Consider the following 21,066-nt stretch of genomic DNA (forward strand, 5'->3'; position numbering starts at 1 on the left):
ATTTGGACAGTGAAGTCTTGAGTCTTGGCTTGAGAAGTGAATAGATTTTTTACTTAGAGAGTGGTGAGGCACTGGCACAGACGTAGAGAAGCTGTAGGTGCCCCATCCCTAGAGATACTCAAGGCCATGTTGGATGGGGCTTTGGGCAGCCTGGTGGAGTCAGTGGCCCCTTTGCCCATGGCAGGGTGATCACTAGGTAATCTTTTTAAGGTCCCTTCCAACCCAAGCAATTATTTGATTCTATGAAAATTTAGAACCTTAATGAAAAAGAGGCTGATGTTTTTATCCACACCTTTTCAAAGATTCAGTGAGTACCTGTGTGGAACTGGATTTAGAGTGATGTTGGACTATTAGTAGGAGCCATGCATTTTGTTGATCTGTTATCAAGCATTAAACCACATGGCTGATGGGCTGCACATTTGGTGGTCAGAATAATTTCAGTACATTTACAATAAATTTTGTTTTAGCACACATACTTCTGGGAAGATTTTATCACAGGGAACTCCAAGCCTACAGCCAGATAGAATTCATTTAAACTGTTCTTGATTCTTGAACTCTTATTGCCACGAAAAAAAGTGCTTTCAGTCGGCTTATTTGGCTGAATGCTTTGTTTGTGCACAAGTCAAAAATGCAGGCTATCTTGCTTGAACCTCTGCTACTGCTGTTCTCTGCACAGAAGTGAAATGACAGGAGTAGCACCTCCACAAACCTCAAGAGCACAGAAGGCTGATGGCTTTAGTGATATTTTGTCTCTTGAGCAGTGACCTTCATTAATAACACCTGTGATAGGAAAATGAAGTACTTTCCATTTCACTAATGTCAAGCTGATGCTTGTCAACAGATCCTTTTAAAGGTGGACAGTGACAAAGAAAAATAGTAGCACTGTTACATTCTGTAATACGTGACTTTCAGTGTTTCCCCTGTTACACTGGCAGATGGGATTTCAATTTGCTAACAAGTATAAAAGGAGTTGAAACTACATTTCTGTATCTCTAAAAAATACACAACATCCTGCCAACTTAATCAAGACTGGATTTTTAAGGCGCTCAGCTTAAGTTTAAAAATCTAAATGGAATGGGCGAGTTTTCTCTGCATTCTGCAGCTCCTATTGAGGATAATCTGGCTAACTTATAGATGTTGAGCAATTGAGAGAGTCTGGCCTTAAAATAGTCACTTGATACTCCTAGATAAAGAAGGTGGATTGAGTCTTGCATTTTTAAATTCTTGGTGTAAATTCAGTCTACATGTTTAAATGTTCCCCTAAATAAATGCTTTTAAACATTTAAAAAGAGCACCCACCTCTAGTAACAGAGAACAGAAGAATGGTGTCAAACAGACTATTTCAAATTTAATCAGTATTTTGCTTTCTTCTTTTGGTTGCTGAAGTTAGGAACAGATAGGAAACAGATAGGAAGGTTTTCTTCTCGAAATTAGCTACCATTGAGGGAATTGGTATTCTATCTATGAGTTTTTATTGATGCTGTGTGTGTGTGTGTTCAAGCAGTGACAATGTAGAAGTGTTTATTCACACTACCAAAGAACTTTCTGAATCAGTGACCCTATTTCTTGTATTGATATTATTGCTTCTCTCCTTCAAGTCTGTCCTCAAAGCCCTTGTTTTTCACCCTCTTTCTGACTATGATTTCCATCCTAATTGACTATTCTTCTCATTAAACTGGTGTAGAGCAAGAGCAACTGTAGTACAATCTGTTGAATTACTGAGGTGTAAAATCAGATACGGATGAGAAGGGTAAGGTTATGCAAAATTACTAGCCATACATGATTCCTTTACAAGTTTTATTTGAATCAGTGTCCTTTTCTTGAGTGCAGTCAGGCCAGCTAATGTACACTCAGAAGGAATCTTGTGCATTGTTTTTCTTTTCTTCACTTTTAACTGTTTCCTGCCTTGACAGACACATTACCTATATAATTCCATATTGGAGACAGAAGTAAAGAAACATGAAAATATGAATTTACATATTTATATGTTCTACCAAAAGAGCACATATTGAAATTGACAGATACTATTTTATCATCTCTATTTTCTCCTGCAGCATCCCAAACTTTCTTCACTAGCAGCCTAGTCACCTAAAGCATGCATTAAGAATGACCCTTTATCAAACTTGACAGTAATTTCTATACAAGTTAAAGCCTAGAGTTAATGGCTATTCTCCTGAGCTTCTTTTGTCACATTAACAGTTTGAAAGGCTTCTTTATATCCTAAGTTTTGACAACAAAAAATGTCAACATCAGTAATGCATTTATTTTCCCTATATCGAAATGCATGCCAGCAGCCTTCAGTCTGGAGGTGGTTCACTCAAAGGGTAGTTTCTGCATGTATTTGGGTGTAGAGGATGGTGAGATAATTAAAACTACAGCTGGGAGAAATCTGTTATCACCTCTGAATCTTCACAAAGGAAAAAAATATGAAGATTTGAACATAGATTTAGACTTATGTTTGATTCTTCAGCTTGAAATATGATGACAATGAGTTTAATTTAAAGCCCACATTCAACTGAGATACTCAGGTTTTCTATGTAGTTTTCTAACTTTCAAATGGATTTCAGCTTAAAAAAATAAAAGTAGCAGTTGAAGAGCAGAGATGGTTGAGAAAAGTACCATTACAATGAAAAAAAATCCAGTTATGTGTAAAAGAGATTTCAAGACATTCTTAAGAAGAGGAGGCACAGGCAATTGTACATAAGCTTAACATATCAGAATATCCATGATGGTTTGAATCTCTTTATTATTTTGGAATATGCAGTTTCCAGGTAGGAGATACATTACTTATTGTTCACTGAGAATTTGAGTGTTTGAGTTGAGTGCAGGTAGTATGATGTTGTACTCGTGACTTTGAGTTAAAGCAGCATAGTTCAAAACAGATGTGTTGTTGGGTTTTTTGTTTTGTATCATAACAACAGCTCTTATAAGCCCTTTTTATAAGGATAATTAGAATATAAATCAAAACATAAATTTAGAAATTGTGAGACTAAGTTTAAAAGAAGATCCTGAAAAAGAAAGCATCTAATGAGTACTGTTTTAAACCTGTAGTTTACTGGCTGACCTCCAAAGTGGAGTGGGTTTCTGATTATAGATTCCTAAATAATAAGCACATTATGAGTTCTTCTTGAGGAAGGAAATAAAAGAAATTAAACAATCAGTTCAATCAGACAGAAGGAACGCTTGTGTAAGAGTTCTTATTACAAGCCCACAGTCATATTCTCTGAAGTATTAGTGTAGTGGGTTTTTTAATACTTTTTTTTAATATATATATACTTATTAAATGTTCAACTGTTGATTTTCTTTTACACTGTATGCACTTTTAGTTTGGGGCTGATCTCTCTACTTGACCGTAAAATCTCTTAAAATCTCCCTTACATCTAAAAATCTTAATACAAAGGAGATGAAATCTTCCCTGGAACTTGATTTGTTTTAATTATAATAAAGATGGCAAGTAGAATCAATATAAAACTAATTTTTTAGTGGAATAACTCATTTCATTTAGTTTAAACGTACAATCTTTTGAAATAAATCTGGTAGAAGAAGAAAGAAAACCAATCAAATAGTTCAACTACTTTCTTTTTCAAAGAAACATGTTCTCGCGAGACAAGCAAATTAAGCCATGTCAGCAATCTCCAGTGTCCTTAGAAGGTACTGGAAGACTTCCTTTCCCCCAAAGTGCTGTAGAAGCTTGCCTTTTAATGCTTGATAACTATATTATTAGTGACCTAGGGAATTCTTTGTCTGATTTAACCTGCAGAATTCCATTTTTCTTAGAAGGAACTTGAGGGGAATGGATCCCAGAAAAATGATTCTGCTCCATAAGAACAAAAATAATAGATGTTGTCATGTCTTTTTCATCTCAAATGTGGAAATGGTTAGAGATTAAAATGAGATTCAAAAATTATTTCCTTTGCTGAAGAGAGATTTTTCTGAGTTTTAGTTTCTGGTGAGCTGTATAAATCAGCAACTGATTTCCCTATTGAGAAGCTCAAAGGCTAAGAGCAGAGACACAGAAAAGGTCTTGCTGGGCATCAGTAGGAATGAATGCTGCAGAAAACCTGATAAAATGGTTGTGGCTTGATGAACTAGCCACTAGTAGAAAAAGAAAAAGAAAAAAAGAAAGCAGAGTCAGGGTGACCTGCAACATTTAGTTTGATGTAGTACAACTTTGTCCATTTACTTCTCCAGTGTTTACCTTATCGCTTTACCCTTTTTTTAGTGCTACATGCACATTACCTGTGTAAATCTTTTTGGGTTTTATGTTACTGTTTGAAGATCCATTTGCAGTATGGCAGACAGCTCCAGGTGCTCAAGCTAGTCAAACCACTTTTTCTTCAGTTAAAGGAAATGTTAAGAAATGTCATCCTAGTTCCTATGCTTGCTTCAGATTTTTGCACAGTGGGAGCTCCCTGCCTCATGTAGCTGTGCAGGATGCCCAATTTTTGTCATATCTTAATGATCAAAAAATGCCAATCCTTAGCAGAGATAATTAAGTCACAGCACATACTTGCTTATATAAAACAGAAATGGTGATTCTAAAAACTTGATCTATGGAAAGACACAGACACCAAGTCTAATGATATTGGACATAAGCAGTTTAGCAATCTTCCAGCTGGAATAGTGCAGTTCAGTTTACAAGTGGGTGTAATTGGGGCATATTGTACACAGAGGTTGTTTGGAAGAGGTTAGTACTGAGTTTGTGTTCCAGCTCAACTCTTGGGTAAACTAACTAAAAAATCACTTTATAAATGATTTCAGTACTAGTCAGTTCCAAAACAAGTAATTTTGCAATGCCATCTGTTGTCTTCTGTAAAAAAAAAAAAAAAAAAAAAAAAAAAAAAAAAAAAAACCTCATTTGGCTTGGTGGTGGTTCCATAGAAAGAACAGACTTCTAGTCTCTACCACAGCTTCTCATGGGGCAGAAAATTAACATGAAGTTCGGTTCTATTTGGAGACATTTCTTCATCATTTTGAGAAAGGAGTCATGATGCCTGAGTGGCTATCTGTAGAGCAGTCCCAGCTGTAGCAAAGCTAAAATTGGAGCCTAGGAGTTATTTGAAATACAGGAGACAGGAAACAATTGAGGTGAGGAAATACTGTGTGGATCTGTCCATCCACGCAGCACTGCTGCTCATTAGATGTTTGCAGGCAACATTCTAGATACGGAGATGAATTTTGAAGGCGTGGAAAACTTTACCTGTGTTTACTTGGTAAGGGCTCTGTTCTGTGTATCTTATACAGGATATATAGGACCTTTATAAGACTATATTTGTAAGCAAGAAGAGATGCAGAAAACTTTTAATGCTATCTTCTATTAAACTGGATGTTTCTTTTGTTGGGCAGGTATATTTTTCTTGCTTGTTATTGTGAGAAATATTATTCTGAGAAGTAATGAGGATTATCATGAGAAAAGCTTGCATGCTGGCAATGCTGCTACTTTATTTATTTCTTATTTATTTATTTTTGGAATGTCTTACATTTAGCCCATTTGGAGGTTTGAGTATGAACAATAGAAATAGTTGTGATAAATTGTCAGCCTCTTCCAAAGATGCAGGAGTTCTGAAGTTACTGCCAGTTGACAGATGGTTCGTCCTTGCTTATTGCTTGTCTTCTTGACAGCATTTTTCTGCTCTATGCAAAATTTCCCTTGGTGTGTAGTTGAATTCTTTAGAGAAAGAAAATTATATTTTGCTTCGTCCATTTTCTTGTTCGCTGATTTGACTAAATGGAACACCTTCCTCAAGAAGCAGAAGCTTGATTTATTTTAATAGATTAGAAAAGTGTTAGGAAAGCTGCTGAAGTTTGACTTGCGCGTTTCTGAAGTTACAAAGATGTTAACAATGATACTTTATATCTATTGCTGTGGACTTCTATGACTGTATGAATGGCACTCAATGCTCGACAGCTGTATTATTTGCTGCAGGAGTTATGCAGCTAATGACAGTATTTTCAAACACTCCAGTGTGAACTTTCTGGCTGAGCAGGCACTGAGTAGGTGGAGAGGAAATCTTTTTAGTTTTCCCCCAACATCATGCAATCTGTTTCAGAACTGGCCTGCTCAAGTGCTGCTTTGATTCTTACCAATGGAGAATTATGTGATTTGGCAATAAAAATTAGCCAAATACTAGAGGCGTATAAATGAAAAAATGCTGATTGAACAACAACAAAAAAAAGTTGTTATTTGAAGTCGGTGGCTATATTGTCTGTCTTCTGCATATTCTCCAGAATTGATTTAGTTCAGTGAGACAGGAATGCGTGAGCCACTTTGTCCATCAAGCTGCTAGGATGCAACTTCATACTGAGGTTCTTCTACTTCTGGATGGTCCTGCACAGTGAAGACCCTCAGCAGAAGTGCCACCTCAACAACACAAAATGCATTATTTAGTATTGCTTTTGTTGCAAGTATCAGAAAGGCAGCCAGACAGTTTCAAATATTTATTCTCCCAGTAAATAGATATAGCCTGAACTTCACAACAGTTGATTTGTAGTTAATAAGATTCTGCTGCTTCTAACTGCTGCTTTTCATTGCAGTTAAGAAAACAAAATACATTTGGAAGCATAAAAACAGCTATGTTGGGTTGGACTAAAGATTCCTTTGATATCTCATCTCCAAAAGAGGCAGTAAGTGAATGCCTAAGGAGAAGTAAGAACAGAGTAAGCACAGTTTCTCAGCTACCAGCTATGTTTAGGTTTAGAGACACTGCTGGGTTGAATATAGCTTTGTGTGTTCAGTAACCCACAGGTGGATTGCTGTACAATTTCCCCTAGAGTTAGCATGAAAAGAGAATTTGTGAATGTGTGCATGGTTTAATTCTATTTTGGAAAGGGTAACTCTCTGCCAATAAATATCTTGTAGGATTCAGCTGGAATGCACACTGTAGTTTTTATCAGTTTTGTCTTAAGAGGTGAGCTGTATAAACAATACATTTCCCCACCTTCTGTCTTGTATGGAAATTTCCAATCTCTCCCTGGCCTTTCTGGAGTGCACAGCAGGGCTCCTTGTCACACACAGCAGAACAGGTAGATGAATCTGAAAATAGCATTGTATTCAAATATTTGAGGTTTTGAGGTTTCTAACTCCTACGAACTTCATCAAATTGTTATTGCTTCTAATATTCAGGATATCTGATTTATTTTACATTACTGCCCCTGTGTCTTTGCAAGTGGTATTTTGTATAGTCATTATTTGCTGGCACAAAACATAAATCCATGCCAGATCACAATGTGTGAATTTTAGCCAGAAAAAAAAAAATTGTCTCTCAGATAACAGATACATTTCAACTTTTTCAATGTATTAGTCATATGAAACTTCTGAACAACTTCATCACATACATCTGTTGAAGCTACGTTCTATGTACCTTTTGGTTATAATCAATTTTAGCAGGACCAGACACACTTTTGTTGTTGTTGTTTTTTGTTTTTTGTTTTTGCTGTTTTCTAACTGCTGTGTTATTTGTTATCATCCCTTTTAAGGGATTCTGCAGTGGCTTTCAAAGTAAGCAAGTAGGCAAGGCCAGTAGATAGACAAAGGCATTGTGGAAGACTGTTTCATAACTGTAAAGGTATGCCATGTCAAGTTATAACTGTTTTGCTGACAGATAATTGGTCTAGGCTATGTTGGTGCAAGCTTTTGGTTTATTTATTTATTTTGCATTGATTTCGTACAGTCTGGAACTTGTAAGTGTGTGCATAAGTGCTGATTGAGAGAATCTTCTGACAGTCACATTATGAATGTAATCATAAATTGTTCATATTTGAAGAAAACTTTAGGACTGAACAACCTCTTCCCTCAAGTGTCAAAACCAAAGGGCGCATATTTATTTTCTGTAAAACAGAGGTTCTGTCTGTTTATTTTCTTTCTACACTGAAAAACGTAAAAAGCACAATAGTTGTAAAATACCAGAGGGCCATTACTGATGATAATGAAAATAATATAGCTCCCTGCAATTCATATAGACATAGTGAGAAGGTGTACTGCCTAACATTGAAGTCAATTAACTGAATAATATTGTCCATACTGGGCAATGAGAGGTGCTCAGAAGTGAGAAACTGAGACACATCATCTTGATCCTGATGAAATGGGCAGTCGTGAAATAATTGAATGCTAGATCCAAGTTTAGAAATAAATACACTTTATAAAAACAAAACAAAACAAAAAAAAACAATAGCAACAAAAAACACACAATAATAAAAAAGACTTCTTGGGTGCAAAGTTATTTGCATTTTTAGGCAACTACTTTTGATACTAGTACTATCTTTGTGTGGATGGGCTAAGGAAAATACCAAAAAAGCAGCTTACAATAGGATGAAAGGAAAAGTGAATTCTAAAATTGTGGCCTATTCATAGCCCATCTAAACTTAGAATATATTAGTTTGAATGTCTCTGAGTACGTTTCAAGTTTATCTCAGGCTGACATAAGCTTTTTGAAAATGGTTTTAATATTAAGTTGATTCATGAATGCATAAAACTTTAATGGATAAAACATGATTTTTCAGCTGAGAAATTTCAGTTGCAATTGAAAAATGAGTATTTTTCAACTTAAGATTTGCAAATTACAAGTAAATCTATCACGGGTAGCCTGAGCTATTTGAGTAACTAGTGAGACCAATAAGCTTCTTCCAGAATCCTGCTCAAGTTGTCTCTGAGCTGCACTGAATAACAGTGGTGATTCTTAGAACCACACTCTGTTGAAAAGGCTTTTTCTAATTTAAATATGATAGCCTAGACAAAGTAGTCACACAAAACCAAATCCTTTTAAAGAAATTACCTGAAACTCAAGGTTCAATTGAGTAGCATTTTGAGGCAGAACAAGAGCTGAGGAGTCCCTCACACAGCACAATCATTTTTGTTTCCCTAACCTCACCACAAGCCTTGAATCTGAGGGTATTCTCCTGGTAGGCTGTCTCAGAGCCAGTGGGAACCTTGGGAGGCCTTATCTGGAGAAGTGTAGTCAGGGTAATTTTCTGTGGACAATGTAAGACAGCATCAAAGGAACATGGCAAAATGCTCTGTTGTTATCAAATAGAAAGAGTAACAAACCAAAATGCTGAATAAAGCAAGGACCTTGCTCCTAAAATAAATAATTTTCCATGAGCACACTAACAGTGATGGCCTTCCTTTCTCCCAGTTTCTGACACCATGAGAGTTTCAAATAGGATCTCAGTTCATATACTGCTGCTCTTGGTTTTTTTCCCTAGTCTCTCTAGATCAGAATTTCTAATCTTGCCTGTCATTGTACTAAATAAGCAGTGACCCTGATTCTAATGGCCTCTGAATTAATAATGAAGGTTATCAATATGGGGTCTTTAAATAAATTGCAGCCATCCTTGGCAACTACTTTTCTGTTTGTCATTGTTAAAAGGCAAACATGCTTGCTATGCATTAATCTAAGTAGCAACAGACCAGCACCAGTCACCCACAAGAACTCCTCCAAAAGTAATGCCTCCTGTTTTAATATGTTGGCCTGCCTTGTCAGAGATAGATGTTGGTGGTATGGCAGTAGAGGTTGAACCTTCCTGCAATAATTCGATTCCTTTTTTTTGCTGTGTGACAGACGGCAGCAGAGGAGCTGTCTGGCAAAATGGTATCTGACGTGGAAGTGTGTATGAAGCAAAGGTGTGTCTTTGAATTACTCCATGTAGAAAAAATAGTACCTACTGACATACACTGATGGTTACTGAACATTTATGATGATCAAAGGAATGTGAGCACAGTGAGGTGGTGGATGTGTTTCTGAAGTGGTGACAGCAACAGCAGGTCACTTCTGCTGCTGCAGCCTTTTACCAGTATGCCATGCAAGCTCTTGTGTTCATTACTGGTGAAAATGCATAGCTAACAGTGGTGACTATGTTGATAGTGTTTTGTAGCTAAGAATTTGCCCTACCAAATAGTATGCTTTTTGTATAAGTTGTAGTTTCTATGGAAATAAAGAGGAAGCATTACTTTCAGAGCAACCTATTTACATGAATTTTCTAACATTGCAAGTTTCAAGGCCTGTTTCAATTTTTGTCTTTGTATTTTATTTTAATTTTTTTCTGAGATTAAATGCTGTTTTAGATATTCACCAGTTTTAAATGGTGAATCAAGTTGTATACATTGATTATAAAAACAAAATTGGATTGACTTATTTAAAATAATTTCAGTCTAAATGTCAAATCAGTTTTATTTGTTTTTTAAGAAAAAAAAGTAAGCCTTTTCTATAGATTTCCTGGTACTTTTCTTCTTTACTGTGAATCAAACATGGCTTTCCACAAGAGCAGTGAACTCAAGAAGGGATCTCAAGGGAACTCAAGAAGGGTAATATTGAGAGAAAGAAGAATTAGGTAATAAAATTTCAATCCAGTACAAAGGTATCTCCTAGAATAATTTTTAGCAGGGAAATGAAGGTGATGGTGGGAGAAGGATTAGAGTCATTCTCTACAGATAGCTAGGGACAGGCCACTGTCTATCATCCCAGTAACAGCTCTCTTTTTCAAGAGAAACTCTCTCCCCGCTTTGCGTCTCCATGCATCTCAAGGTTGTTGGCTCTTTTTGCTTGTTTTTATTTTTTAATTTTTAATTCAGAGGTTTCCATGTCATAGGCATACACTAGAAAGGCAGGAGTGCAGAAATTTGATATGACTTACTTGATATTCATTTTTGGCCTTCCTCTCTGTTGCTCTCTCTCTGCACAATATTAAGGCAAAAACAATTTCATTTTCTCCTCAGTCAACTGAAACATATTCTATTCAGTGATGCCAGCAGTGAAGCGTATTTTGCAACTTTAATCAGCAAGTCAAACAATAACACAAATGCTTTCACAAAATTTTGCTAAAGGTTCCCTCTCTTCAATTGAATAACAAAGGTCTTGAAGAGCATGTGCTTCCATTTTTGTCATTTGCAGAGAGAATCTATTTAAGTTTTTTTGTTGTTGTTTTCTGGTTTTCATAAGCAAGCTGACTGATAGCTCATTTGTTCTCTATTTCAGGTCGTGGAGACTAATTTGGTTGCTTTCGACTGTCACTGGATCATTATAAATGAGGTAACTGTCAAGTGAACTTTGTTGTGAAGTATGAATCCTGTTTTCAGGCTTACAGACAAATATTCACGCTGGTCTTGCCTTTGCCAGCAGGAAGCAGTAGCTACAACAAAGTTCAGGCCCTGCTGAGAGGGTGAACATTTAACAGAAAGAGAATGCCAAGTCTTTTGGTTTTGCCGTTTCGTTCTTGACTATTTTAAACAGAAATGCTTAAATGAATAAATGAAAAATAAACTGAACAAAAAAATTTTCCTACCGAGTACTTGAACTGACAATTTTAGAGGATTTCCTTAAGATCATTTCTCATTCATAATGGATCTTTGTACTGAAGTGCTTTTGTTTCATTCATATTTTATTTACTTTTCTTATTTAAAAAAAGAAATTAGTAATCCGATTTTTCCCTTTCCTGTAAATATTCATCTGGAATTCATTAATGGTTGGTACCCAAAACCATAGGTATCATTAGAAGACTTTTTGGTGGACTCCTGAACCAGGTCATATATCAAAGTTCCTGAAGGAAAATAAAAGAAAAAAGGAGCTCCTAATTTTAAACTGTGAAATAGGTTCTGCTATGAACGCTTGTCAGCTAAAATATGGCAAGTCAGTGTGAAGTAGCTTTGCATATGAAAACTTTTGAAAGTGCAGTTGTGCTAGATTTGAAGGCATTCACTTTGTCTTTTGTTTTCTGAAAAGCAATTTAAGTCCAGAATGGCTGAATTCCCTGAGGAGATAACGCTACCCAGTGTGTAAATTGTACATCTCCTGCATATTCTTAAAACTAAAGATAGCTTGGAGAAATTGCATATGAATTCTAGATCTACTCTGGATTTACTGTGCTCTTCTGTTTTCATACTTTGCTACTAGTTTTTCACTAGTAGTCTAAAAGCTTTCAAAGCTTTTTTTTCAAGGTAATAATAAGTTTCAGCTTTTTGCAGTGAGAGCATACTTTGTCTTTCTCCTTTAAAAGAGCGAACTTTTAGTCAACATTCTGTGGAGAGAATTATGCCTCATTAAGTGCTGTGAAGACAACCGAGGTTCAGCAGAAATTATTGCTTTGGGCCCTGCATTTCCCCTGACCAGTAATTTTCCTTGTTCTTCAGCACTGAATGGGGTGGGTCTCTCTGGCTCAGAACCCAACTCTAAGCTACAGAAGGTCACATGAACTGCACACAGACATTTCCTTTTTTGCCAGATTAAACTAGAAATTATTTGTCATCAGTGGAATATTGAAGTGGAGTTGACGTGTACTCTTCTGAGTTAAGAGTTACTATTTTTTAAAAAGATATGAACAAAGTCTCTATCAGTAGAAGACAGGTGTATGCATCAGTATCAATAAAGTTCCCAGACAGACTGGGAGTAGGTACTTTCTTTTTTTAATATGTCCACTCCTCCACTCTAAAAACTGAAAAGAAAACCAAGAACCATTCCTATTACACATACTTTCTTTATGTTCTGTATTCAAAAATTAGTGTCTTAATGGAAGAAATTTTGCTTTCTGAGCATTGTTGACTGTATATAGGAGTGGATTAAACAGCACAGCAATAGAAGTAGTTACCACTTTAAACTGTCTTCTCTGCTCCAAAACTATTCCTTTCCACAGCTAGTAGTGCTGAGTGATGTATGCAGAAACATGCACCACCCTTTCGATGCTTTATACTCTTGTATGCAAAATGGTGGAAGCTGAAATTAAGTTCATTCTAACTAGCCATGCTATAAAAACATAGTCATTAAAATCTTTTTTGTATTCCATTCAGTCATCCCTGCTGTCATCTGTGGAGGACAAGAACACATTTAACACCATGCAAAGTTAACTCTTCAGCTATCTCAGCTTAATCTTTTTCTGGACCTAAATTCATATCCCCACTGAAGCAATTTACTGTCAAGCTCTGTTTGTTGATTCTAGGAATTGAACTCAGTGATTCATGTGGATCTGTATGATTTCAATGATTTCAAAATGTTCAATATTTTGTGGATGTAAAGATCAGATTAGTAATAAAGTTTGTAGATAATGATATGAAATGAAATGAAAAAATGTTTTGCCCTATTCTTCTTTTAGTTTGTAACACTATGTTCAAATTAAATAGAAATAGAAATATTTCCTGAATGATGAATGTGACATAATATTACTTATTTATTGCAACATTTTGCAAGTTCAGTATTAAGATCACAACACCACTACTTCAGCAGAAGTGGATTAATATCCAGGACTTCAGTACATAAAATTGCTGGCTTGACATCCAAAACTAATCCATTTGATATGATTGTCCTTTAACTATTGATGACTATAGTACTTCCATGTGACTGTGAAGTGATCTGAGAGCTCTGCCTGTTTTTCTGCAACACGAATCTTCGATAGTGAACTTACACACATCCATGGTTGTGTGCCTCTATTAGATAGATCACTTACAGTTATTAACTATAACAGTGCTTCTCTTGCACCCGATAAGAAAATTCAAGATACTTTAAAACACAGTGAAAATCCATTGTTTGTCAAAATCCATATGTGACAAATATTTCCTTGCAGTAAGGTACCACAATAAGCTGTATTTCTTTCCATGACTGCACTAAGAGATTACGGTGTGCTTACTGAGCGTAATAATATGGTAGGAAATACCACCCTCAGTTCTGTGATCGTGAATCTGCCTGGGTTTTTGAGGCAACATCTGTTATTTTAGTTGCTTGCTTTAAATATAATAATGCCTTGAAAGAATTCCTTAATTTTTATTGTCACATTAGATGCTATTTTAGGTAATACAGAAAAATTGCATGGAAACTGTATCAAAATGGAAATGCATGTGTGGGAGGAGGAATGTTGTTCCTATAAAATGAAATAATTTGCAAAAGCATAATACATCTTATTAGTCCTTTACAAATAACACAAATCTCTTCTGCCTGATCATTGGATTCTGTTGAAGAACCACTCTCCAAATAAGTATTTCTCTTTCTTCGGGGCTTGAAAGCAGATGGTACAATTCTGTATTTAAAATTTGTGAGAGTCATAGATTTGAATGTAGTCATGATCAAATATGCCTTTAAGAAAGATACAAAAATGGATTTTGCACTCTCCCTTTCTGTTTTTCTCTCTGCTTTTTTTTTGTTGTTGTTGTTTTCTTCTGCACAGTAGTAAGTGTAACCTTAAAAATCCCAGGGTAGTAAAATGTTTCCTTACAACTACTAAATCACTACTGCACAGTAAAATAAATTTTATTTAGTGGACCTGAAGAAGGGACACTTGCAGAATGATTTCTTTATGCTCTTTTTTAATTAATGTTTCTTTTTTAAATTAAAATCAATTTCTGTCTCAAGCCTTTTGCTTTGTTAAAGCATTCAGGGGCATCTTACTATGCTCAAGGCTGCCACCAGTTCTCCACTATTATTATTTACTCTAGGAGAGTCTGAAACATTTTACAATGTTTACAATAACCATAGAGAAGGTAGAAATACTAAAGCCACTAAAAAGTATTGGTAGGTTTCTATCTACGACAATATGCACAACTGTGACTAACAAGAGTTAAAGTAAAACTGGAACAAATGCACAGAAAAGCTCATTTTTGTAAGAAGAGTCGGCCAGGTAGCCTATGAAAACAAAGACTGAAAGGATATGTGCTCTCTGTTTATATATAAAGTGTGAATAAATGTATCCTTCTAAAAGGCTAGAGAGGACAAGTTTGTCACACAAGTAAATTAGTTCAAAAGTTCCGTGAATCAAATAAGAGAAAAATTAAGATTTGGAATTACCAGAAGCATCAGAGTATGAAAGAACTCCTTCAGGAAGAAGTATGGGAGAGTTTATGGGAAAAGATATAGTGATAGGTTTACCTGTAACGACACAGGAGAGATCTGGAAAAATCCTCAGAGTTGTGTTCAAAATCTGCTTTCAGATGAATATATGTTTTCCCTTGGAATGGGCTGCTCCTTGACTGATGCATTCATCTTGTCCTATTGTGTTTTGGCCCATAAAGAGAAGTATAAAGCATTTTAAGCTTGAGCAGCATAAAAAATTCAACCAAATCAGATCCCTAAATAATAGTTAAATTCCAAGAGCTCACATAATTTTACATTTGAATGTGTGTAATTGACTAACAGTAGTGTTAGATGTTTGTTTCAACCTTTACATTTTTCAATCGTGACAGCAGGTCGAGCATTAAATGCCACCCCTTTTGAAAAACTGCCTTGTCATGAGGACGGCTGCACTACCATGTCTTTTGTTCAGGCAGGTTAGAGCCACTAGAGATACTCTCCATGTGGGACTGGTTGGCCCTGCTTTCTCCACATACTCTTTGTTTTCTTATTTCTCTGTGAAAGCTAAAACCAAATATGATACTTTCCTTTACCTTTTTCCTCCATCTTATCTGCCTGCTTTTTCTCCATCCTGTCCAGAATTTAAGAAACCTAGGGGCAAGTAATAGGGCAAGTGCTTATGTAGGTCTGGATCTCCCTTAACTTGTCTTGGAGTTTCGTCTAGTTATACCTTTCCACCAATTTGGTAAGTGTTGAGGAATGCAGAAAGGGTATAGCACACATACTAGTTCAGCTTGGTCTCCAGGTGACCAGTATATGGTCTTGCTTCGCACTGGAATATTTTCCTGATACATTGAGATGATCCTCTCACTTCAATTTTTTCCATCTATGCAGACCTATGCATTCTAAATTGCAGACTTTTCTTTACTAACTTGTGTAGTAGGATGAAATGGTCATCTAATTTCTGTTCATGTTCAGTTTGGAAAAGGGCAGTCTCTCCTTATTCTGAGTTCAGACATTCAAAGAAAGGTTCGAAACTTTATCTTGGGCTTTGGATTTTTCTAGAAAAGCCCACAGAACCAAGCCTAAATTTATACAGGTGTCAACTCAGTTCAACTTGGCCAACTTTGTAATTTTTTTTTGACATTTTGTGCTTGTATAACAGATCATCTGCCATCCTTCTATCATTATACTGTATCCTACTTTGAAGTGCAAATGGAGATTGTTTCCTCTCATACAATAGTTACTTTATATAGTTTTCTTAAGTCAGATCCAAAATTCACAAATGAGAGATGATATTGAAGAGTCATTATATAAAAGGCTCATTGCTCAGCTAGTGCCAAATTTTAAGAAATTGCAAAGAAATACATAGCAAATGGCAGAAGTTGAGTCTGGGTTTGTATGGGATTGCTTTCCAGTTAACCTAAAATCTGAATTTGTGACATAATCAGTAGAACTCACAGCATTTAAAATGATAATTATTATTCTATTGATGCCTATGTTTCCTTAGTACCACAAGAAAATCTCTTTGCTGTGTGGATTCTGCTATTAGTTCCCAGGTGTTGTATAAAAATATAATAACATAAAGCTTAAAGTGAGAGCTTTCTAATTAAAATGCACGAAAATGCTGATTACATATTAAAAAAAATTACTCTTTTAAGAGAGAAAAGATGAATGTTTAACCAGATGAAAGTCAAAATCTTTTCTGAAGTATTATTTAGCACTGTAGAATTGCTATTCAGAATTTTTTTTTAACGTTGTTAAAACTGTTCTAAGAGTCTTGCTATTACAGATGTGTAATGAAACCAGACTAAATTTGTAAATGCTTCCAGAAAGGACATAGTTTAAAATCTAGATAAGATTCTTGAATTCTTGTTTATGATTATTGGAAAATATTTTTAAAAATTGCATGCTCTTTGCTAAAACAGCATTTTTTTTAACCTCACAGCCAGCAAAATGATACAAACTTAGTGAAAGGACAGCATCTTAAGCTGAGAGAAATCATTATCTATGGTACATTAAGGATTAACCGACCAGAAATGGAAGATATTACAGTGGACACAGCTGATACCATGTGTTATTTTTGTTTGCAGGAAAATCTATATTTCATAAGGAACGTTAATAACAGATGAATTCAAAAACTATGACAATCTGTGAAAATGAATAAAATATTTATATTGTAGTCAAGAGAGCTGAAGTTAAAATTTACATCTCGTTTGTTTTTCTTCCAAGCTTTAAAGAAAACAAGTTAATCCCAGTATGCCCAAACCTGTTGTTTCAAACTAATTCATTTAAAGAACATTAACTGCAGCCCCAGAAAATACATCAATAAATAAGTGCCAGGATAGTTGTCTTAACTTTTGAAGATATGTGTTTTTAAAAACCTTGGCCATCTTTTCTCAATAAAGAAAATTCACTTTAGAATCTGTCTCCTGGTTTCTTTTAAGAAATGAGCATGCATTAGAACTTTAGAGGCAGGAATGACTATAGCGTTTAGTTATAGGCATAATAGAGCAGAAAACTTAAATTCTTTCAAAAGTTAAAAGCTAAAAATACGAAATTGAGAATCAAACATTCAATACGCTGTGGCTGTATGCAAAAGTATTTTAAATGAAGGCTGTTAATGGGAGCAACTCTAAAACTTCCACTTATTGGGTTGAATCTCCCAAGTTTAAATATCTGGAACGTTTTGGGGCATCAGCCTCTGATATTAAGGTAGATTATGGACAAACAATTCAGTATGATGGGATGTGAAATAGTGAAATAGTGAAATAGAAATATGGGAAATAGTTTACTCCGAAGGTTGAGCAGTTTTATAGATTATTACTCCTGCTTTGCAGAAAAAAAAATAGACATAGGATTGCCTTGAAAATTGCCAGCTAAGTTACTTCAGTCCTTAGAAACAGCCTGTGTTTATCTAAATACTAGGATTTTATGTGTGGGCTGGAGCCAGCTGTGGTTGTCCCTGAGCCCTGCCTGTCCCTGCATTTCCTCAGGGCCACATTTTTCAGTGGTATAAAATACTGTGTTATCAAGCTGCAGGAACTCATACTGTATACAGGATTGTTCTTCTGATTTCCTTAACCTGCCTTAAAGTTAATCTTTCAAGCTTAATGTTTCACATATGAATGTGGGCAAATGAGTTCAAAAACTTGCACATTCTTGACATTCTTTTTCTAGGAAATATACACTTAAGAACAGAATAATTGTCAGTACCTTCACAGAGCCTAACTAATCCTACTCTTAAAAATACATCATGCTATGACTTCCTACTGATTTATACATTATCTACTAAGAATGCTGTGAAACACTTTTAAGTAAAAGATCAGAGGCAAAAGGATAGGAAGAGGAAACCCAAAATGAAACAACTAAGCCCAATTACATCTACAGAGATTCTGTGAGGTGTGGGCGTGGTATATTTTACAACAATTTTTGCAGTTGTTGAAAGAGTGGTAGTCAGTTCTCTTAATGAGCTAACTATGTTCTTCTTTTGTGTGTTCTTCATGAGGCTATGGCTGAGCTCTGCGCTAGTTGTAACAGTCACACATCTCTTGATGCTCTCAGTTTATTTTTCATTTATGATGTGCTAGTAAAATGTCTGTATTTTAACTTTTATGCATATTGTTTTCCTTGCCTTGTCTTCCAGGAAATCAGTGATTTGGACGTGCAAGAACTGGTGAGAAGGTCAATTGGAAGGTTAACAATTATTCGACAGACGTTTCCTGTCCCTCAAAACATAAGTCAGCGCTGTTTCCGTGGCAACCACAGAATATCTTCATCACTGTGTGATCCAAAGGACCCTTTCTCCCAAAGCATGGAGGTAGTTTACATACTGCTATATCCCCACCTGGGAACTGTCTTTGTAGATAACTTCAAGGTTTTTCCCCAGAGGCTTAGTTAATTTAATGTTTATTTTTCATGTCTTTTCTGTCATGCAGTTTAATGGTGACTGAGGAAAGTAGTTGGGTGGGAATGAGCAACAGTTCGGATGGACAAAAACTCATGCACTACCCAAGTAAAAAAAATAAAAATAAAAATAAAAATAAAAAATTAAAGAAAGTCACCTGATCTCCAGGCAGCATAGTAATTTTGCTACCCTGCTCTCAAACTCAAACTTCTTGCCAATAGAAAAGCCTTTACTGGGGACACTCCATATCATCTGTTTTAAGTATTTTTGTGGAGGTACCTCAGTATGTGTCTGTGTTCCTAAAAGGCCTTTATTTTGTAGCTGTCAATTACAAATCCTATCAGTGATTCTGTGGTTGTAATTTGAAGTTATAGTTCTGTAAATTATAAGAGCCTTCTTATCAGCAAGATCACAATCGTGAGCAAGTCCTCTCTCCCTCTCTCTCTTTCATATGTCCGATTACACTTTGTCATTACAAAGCTATGGCAAATAAGAAATGTGAAACTGGCTTAAAATATCTGTTTATTTATTTATTTTGTCAAGTCCTGTGTGAACTTATGGAAAGATGACTATATTGGCACTGATGCAGGAGGAGCATACCTGACTTAGCAGCAGAGAGAAAAGTTGTGGTGCCAAAAGGAAGGAGTGAAAGAATGGAAAAGAAATAGGAAATTTTAAAGGCAAGTTTTAACTTGCCTAAATTCACTTTAGGATGTTAAGGGGGAAGAAAGAATGACCAGTCTTGCCATGTTTCAGGTTAGCAATGAAAGCCATTGTCTCATTAATTGCTCACAAAATAGCCAATAAACACCTATTGATGATATGAAAAGGCCATAGTATACTGTACAGTGGTCTTATTAGTAGTTTTAAAATAAACTGGCCTGTGCAAGTTCAATTGATGCACAGAATATCAGCAGAAGCTATTTAGGAGCTGTATAAAGTCTTTAAAGTCTGTGTCATTCTGTTGTGGCTGCATGGTCCTAGGGAAAATGTTTGGAAGTCCATGGATCATACATAGAAAGTGAGGAGATAATTACATACAGCCACTAGTGATCACAAGGAGCAGTTTTCATGAACTAAGTTACTTATTAGAGCAATGCAGAAAACAGGAATTCTGTTAATAATCCTTCCAGTACTTGAAGGGAGCATATAAACAGGTGGGGGAATGACAGTTTACATGGGTGGATAGTGATAGGTCAAGGGGGAATGGCTTTAAACTGAGACAGGAGAGGTTTAGGTTAGATATTAGGAAGAAGTTTTTCATTCAGAGGGTGGTTTCACACTGGAACAGGTTGCTCAAGGAAGTTGTGGATGCCCCATCCCTGGAGGCATTCAAGGCCTAGAGCCACATCCAGTCTGGCAGTCTGGTCTAGTGCTTGGTGACCCTGCACATAGCAGGGGGGTTGAAACTGGATGATCTTAGCAGTCCTTTTCAACCCAGGCTATTCCGTAATAATAAGAAACTTCATGTTTTGTTTGTTGCTCACTTCAGCTTAACTTTTATTTCCTCACAACAGTGAACTTATTCTAGAAAAGTTCTAGAAATCAAAAATTTGTTTTCTTCACATTGGTAAATTCTCTTTAATGTGTTAGGTGCGATTGTATTACACCTTAAGCTATTCTTCTTAATCAAGAATAGGCCATAGCTCTTTGATACCTGTAATCTTCCTTTGAGGCCTTCATTACATTTCTGTTCAAAGGAATTACGGAAGTTTGACTTAAACGTTTGCACAGTTCAGTTTCTATGTTCTTGCTTTCCCCAAGATGGCTGTCCTTCATTAGTAGCCAAGTGAAACAATGATAAACAGTGAAAGGAAGTATCCCCTGTGTCTTCTTATGATGCACAGACTCAAATAGCTTTCAGGTTTGTTAGGTGTTTCTTTGTTCTCCCCAGCAATATTATAAATTAATTTCTATTCCAGTGGGAAGTTGGAACAGTTTATAAATTGAAATTCTAATGCTTTTCTTATGCCACTGAACTGTGACTAATCAGAAATATTCTCTGGAAATCATGAAGGGAGATTTTTTTCTTTCCCCTTCTCTCCCCCCCCTCCCCCAAAATACTCTCCCTAAAGGCTGTGTGAATAATTAATTTAGTTCAGCACCTTAATTAAAACACTGAAAAAGACCATGGTAAAGGTCTCTCATTGTGTCTCTGTGATTGTCCTACTCATAATGGCAGTTTCTATAAATTTGTGTTGCTTTGTAAGCCTCAGAAAGCACAGGAAGTTTGCAAAGTTCACTATCATAATTTTGTCTAAAAGCCCTGTGCAACAGTCAAAAGATAAGTAAAGTAAGTGTAGTTAATCCAGATAAATCACTTAGTGTGATTGCTAAAGAAATGTGGGTTTTTTTCCTGTAGTTTGGAACAAAAATTCATATCTGGTTTCTGAATTA

General features: G+C 35.8%; 1 protein-coding gene across 2 annotated transcripts in view; it reads left to right on the plus strand.

Moving 5' to 3' along the window:
* GRID2 (glutamate ionotropic receptor delta type subunit 2) overlaps positions 1-21,066 on the plus strand; it is a gene marked incomplete at both ends in the record, with an annotated part of 691,297 nt that overhangs the window by 461,966 nt on the left and 208,265 nt on the right. For both annotated transcript variants that reach the window (XM_079534493.1, XM_079534494.1), the window contains 2 exons: positions 10,971-11,024; positions 18,409-18,582. In XM_079534493.1, coding sequence (XP_079390619.1) covers positions 10,971-11,024; positions 18,409-18,582 — 228 coding nt within the window. The remainder of the gene's footprint in view (positions 1-10,970; positions 11,025-18,408; positions 18,583-21,066) is intronic.

The sequence above is a fragment of the Tetrao urogallus genome (genome assembly GCF_951394365.1).
Source record: "Tetrao urogallus genome assembly, chromosome: 4".
NCBI lineage: Eukaryota > Metazoa > Chordata > Aves > Galliformes > Phasianidae > Tetrao > Tetrao urogallus.